The sequence below is a fragment of the Galeopterus variegatus genome, unplaced genomic scaffold, assembly GCF_000696425.1.
Source record: "Galeopterus variegatus unplaced genomic scaffold, G_variegatus-3.0.2 Scaffold460, whole genome shotgun sequence".
Classification (NCBI taxonomy): Eukaryota; Metazoa; Chordata; class Mammalia; order Dermoptera; family Cynocephalidae; genus Galeopterus; species Galeopterus variegatus.
In genome coordinates this window covers 505,171-510,367 of record NW_007726571.1, presented here as the reverse complement: position 1 = coordinate 510,367, position 5,197 = coordinate 505,171, and the positions used below count along the sequence as shown (strand labels likewise).

Sequence of the window (5,197 nt, the reverse complement as noted above, 5' to 3'; positions counted from 1 at the left end):
TTTACTGTTTGTTTTCTGTGTTTGTTGGTTCCTTAGGATGTAGATAGCCTTTTCGTTTGTTTTCTCTTCATGTATGCCATTTTTATTGTACTAGTGGGATTAGATTTTTCTTGGGTTTTTATGGCAGTGGTAGTTATTTCTCAGGAACCAAACCAAGTACTTCCTTGAGAATTTCTTGTAAGGGTGGTTGTGTGGTGGTGAACTCCCACAGTTTTTGTTTCTCTGATAAATATACTATTTGCCCTTCATTTCGGAAGGATAGCCTTGCAGGGTAGAGTATTATTGGCTGACAATCTCTGGCTTTTAGTATTTTGAATATATCGTCCCATTCCTTTCTGGCTTTTAGGGTTTGTGATGAAAAGTCTGATGTTAGCCTGATTGGGGCTCCCTTATAGGTGATCTGACGCTCCTCTCTTGCAGGTTTTAAGATTCTCTCTTTGTCTTTGAGTTTTGCCAATTTGACTATATAACATGTCTTGGAGAAGACCTTTTTGGGTTGAATACATTTGGAGATCATTGAGCTTACTGGATCTGAAGATCTGTGATTTTTCCTATACCTGGGAAGTTTCCTGCCACTATTTTGTTGAATATGTTTTCAATGCCATCTCCTTTTTCCTCCCCTTCTGGGATACGCATGACTCAGATATGAGCGCTTAAGGTTGTCTGATATCTCTCTCAGATTTTCTTCAATGCCTTGGATTCATTTTTCTTTTTATTTTGTCTGCTTGTGTTATTTCAAACAGCCCATCTTCAAGTTCAGAGGTTCTCTCTTCAACTTCGACAAGCCTGCTGGTTAAACTCTCTGTTGTGTTTTTTATTTGCTGAATAGCTTCTTCAGTTCGGCAAGTTCTGCTACATTTTTTTTCAGGGCATTGATTTCCTTGTACATTTCTTCTTTCAGGTCCTGTATACTTTTCCTCATTTCATCATGATGTCTAGCTGAGTTTTCTTGTATCTCATTCAGTTTCCTTAGAATTATCATTCGAAATTCCTTGTCAGTCATTTCAAGGGCTTCTTGTTCTATAGGATCTAGAGCTTGAGATTTATTATCTTTGGGTGGTGTACTTTCTTGATTTTTCATATTTCTGGTGTCTTTTCTTTGATATTTATTCATTGTGGCAGGGGGTTTCACAGTCCATAGGTTTGACACTATTGCCTGACTAAGATGTTGCTGGGTTGCCAATTTGGTATGGCTACCTCAGTGACTACTCAGTTGGCCACTAGTGCCAGGCAAGTCCAAAATTGACTTCCGGGCAGATGACAGGGCACTCGCGCCCCTCTCTCTGGTGAGTCCCTGCCTCCGGCTTCCGCGTTGCACTCCTGCGGCGCACTCCTGCGGCGGCCTCCGCAGCCAGAGCCACCCTGGCCGCCCCTGGCGCTCCCGGCTCCTGGTCGCGCTGCAGCCTGCTCCGTCTCAGGGTTCCAGTGGCGTCCGGATCTGGAGAGGCGACAGCCCCATCCCCGGCAAATACCGCAGTTGCTGGACCCCGAGTCCCGGTGGCAGGGCCGCATGGCCCGGCCCGGCGCTGAGTGCGGTGGCGGCAAGGCCGGGCACCAAGTGGTGGCCGCTCCCGGCGGCTTCTTCCCGGGGAGAATTTTGTAAATCTCACAAAATGGCACGCGCTCCTAACCTCTGTGCACGTATTTTGAGAGTCCCCTTCAAGGTCTCAGCAACCCTTCAGAGCAATCCACCTGGGTTGTAACAGCTAACCCCGGCTCAAGCAAGGACACCAGAGAATCTGACTCACCATCAGGCTTTTTGAGTTCCTCTTCTTGCTGGTGGCCGCAGGTAGCTGCCGGAGTTGTGCTGGTTGTAGTGCTCGGGCTGCGCATCGATCCCCAGTCTCAGACTTTTATCTATCCTTACAGTATTAAAACAGGGGCTTCCAGACTCTTCCTTGGTCAGTCCTATCTGAGGGCAGAAGGTGACACTGTCCCACAAGAAATTTATAACCAGAGATTTATCCACCTTTTCTTGCTCTTGGAAATGCACAGTGCACTCTGGCAGCTTAGCTCTGCTCTGAAGCAGTCCTGAGAGGGTTCAGGCCACAATGATCTTCTCCCAGGTGGGATTCCTCTTCCTATTCATAGGGCGCCCTCCTTCAAACTCTGTCACAGCTCCTTCAGGGACGGACAATCCAACATCAGGACCTGAGGAGCAGCGCTGGGAACAGCGGCAGCATCTGGAATCTCCACACAAAAGATGGTGGAGTTGATTGATTTCTGGTTTTTACTTGGTTACCTTTAATTTGTAATACAGTTTAAATTTTGGTTCGACAGGTCTATTCCCAGTCTCTTCACATCTCAAACAATTTCTGGTGTTTTGTTTTCCTATTCTTCAAAGTGAGTTTCAGTTTCTTGAGTCCTATACAGTTCTCACACGAGCTAGAGTTGGGATTTCATTAGCATTTATTACCAAGAAAAATTGTTTATTACATTTAATTTTGTGTATTCAGGAGAATATCTTCTCATCTATTCATGTCTTAATCTATGTCTCTTTTATGGTTTACAATTTCTTTTGTATAGGTCTCATATTAAAAAATTAATACATATTTCCTTTTCTATTAAAGTGGAAAATTTTCATAGAACGTTCCAGGAATACATATCCAGTAGTGTAACTGATTTGGGGGCTTTTATATACAATTAACTTTACTAATCTTATTATCGCTAATACTTTTTTGTGTTGATTTCCTTTGCTTCCTGCTAATGACCTCTTGTCAAAAGTTTAGAGTTGCAGCAAAAGTAAGAAAAGCAGTGGGGGAGGGGAAAAGAAGGAAAGAGGAAGAAAAGCCTAACGTAGTAACAGGCAGCCTCCTCTAATAATTAAAATGTTATGCTTGCTTCCCTTCAAACTATAGTCCAGTAAACTTACACAAATTAAAATTTCAAGGGCTTCCTTTACCTGAATAGTCATAAACTTGTATAAGATGAAGATGCTGGAAGAGTGACTTGTAATAACAACATTATCAACAATTATCCAGCTTAAATCACTCTGGAAAAATTTATTTTCTTGAGTTGATAAATCATATATCTTGAAAAATTATCTAAGACAAACTTTTAATTCTAAAAACACACAAATCACTTACTTTCACCCTCCTGAAGCATTTTCAATAATTGTGCATTTCTTGCCTTTACTTCTTTATACTTTGCCTAATAGTCAAAGAGAAAAGATTTAATTTTTTGAAAAGTAAATGACTTACTATCAATTAATGATTGCCATCAATTAATTAATGATTTACTATCAATTTATGGAGCTGTGAATTCTAGGCTTGCTGAAAGACAAATTACTTTTGAAAGAAACAAGATGGAAGAAAATGTATTCAGAATTGTCTCCTATTTAAATTAAATCCCTGGTATAATAATAGATATTAATGTATAGGTGATTAAAAATTAAAGCAGGAAAAGCTAAAAGTGGAGAAAACTCAGAATACTAAATTTTCCTAAAGAGTCGTCTTCTTTTCTTCTTCAAATAAAACCCTTATACAATGAAAAGTAACTTAGATAAAAACCAAAAGAAAAATGATTCATAGTTCTACACCAGTACTGTCCGACAATATACTAGAACTTTCTATATCTGTTCTATATCCGCCACTGTCCAATATGTGCCTACTGAACACTAGAAATGTGGTCAGTGTGACTGAGAATGAATTTTGAATTTTACTTAACCCCAATTTAAATTTTGAGAGACACTTGTAGTGGTTACTGAATTTTACAACACAGTTCTATACCTTCTCAGTTCAGGTTTAACTAATATCTTGTTGTTCCATAGACTAAATAGCTATAGTAATTTTCGCTGATGAGCATTAGTAATTTACTGAAATATCTTTCAACTCTTGCTCAATTTCCTTTTCCAAACAGCTTAGCTTCTTCTCATACTACATAAACAATACAATTTTACATTTACTAACAAGAGAAATTGTGTTTCCACATTAACATACACATTCTAGGCAATTTTCCACCTACACTAAACTTGTTCAACACATCTTGTAACACTGTCTGAATCATTTATAAAGATTTAATACATTAATACATTAGAGAAAACAATAGGTTTAATATACCATAGAAAAACGAAAGCCTAAAGAAACAGAACATAAGAAACATCATTTCTTCTCTCAACATGTACACAGATATATACAGAAATTACTAGATTAAAAAAAAAATTTGTAGGAGACCACATGCCCTGCAGTGCCAGGAGTGACTGAGCAGGTATGCCTCACCACCATCAGACTCCATCCCCAGAGCGGCCGAGTGCATGCCAACCAGACAGGCGCCACCCTGGAGAGATCCAAGACCTGAGGCAACCACGCACCTGAGGCACCAGTGGGCAACCAAGCATACACTGAGGCAGCCATGCCAAATTGACAGCCCAAGCAGCATCCTAGCCAGATAACAGTGTCAAACCAGTGGGCCATGAAATCCCCTGCCACAATGATTAAACATCAAAGAAAAGATAGCAGAAATATGAAAAATCAAGAAAGTACACCACCAAAGGGTAATAAGTCACAAACTCTAGATCCTATTTAACAAGAAGCCCTTGAAATGTCTGACAAGGAATTTCGACTGATAATTCTAAGGAAACTAAATGAGATGCAAGAAAACACAGCTAGACAACATGATGAAACAAGGAAAAGTATACAGGACATGAAAGAAGAAATATAAAAGGAAATCAATGCCCTGAAAAAGAATGTAGCAGAGCTTGCTGAACTGAAGAATTCATTCAATGAAATAAACACAACAGAGTTTAACCAGCAGGCTTGCAGAAGCAGAAGAGAGAACTTCTGACCTTGAAAATGGGCTGTTTGAAATAACATAGGCAGAAAAAAAAAGAAAAAATAATTTAAAATATTGAAGAAAATCTAAGAGAGATAGCAGACAACATTAAGTGCTCAAATATCCGAGTCATGGGTATTCCAGAAGGGGAGGAAAACGGAGAATGCATTGAAAACATATTCAACAAAATAGTGGCAGAAAACTTCCCAGGTAAAGGAAGAGACACAGATCTTCAGATTCAGGAAGCTCAAAGATCCTCAAACGTATCCAACCCCAAAAGGTCTTCTCCAAGACATGTTATAGTCAAATTGGCAAAACTCAAAGACAAAGAGAGAATCTTAAAAGCTGCAAGAGAGGAGCATCAAATCACCTATAAGGGAGCCCCAATCAGACTAACATCAGACTTTTCATCACAAACCCTAAAAGC

General features: G+C 39.7%; 1 protein-coding gene across 1 annotated transcript in view; it reads right to left on the bottom strand.

The window, feature by feature from the left end:
• Positions 1 to 5,197, bottom strand: part of GKAP1 (G kinase anchoring protein 1) — a 35,717-nt gene that overhangs the window by 8,819 nt on the left and 21,701 nt on the right. The window contains exon 4 of the mRNA XM_008569055.1: positions 3,087 to 3,150. Coding sequence (XP_008567277.1) covers positions 3,087 to 3,150 — 64 coding nt within the window. The remainder of the gene's footprint in view (positions 1 to 3,086; positions 3,151 to 5,197) is intronic.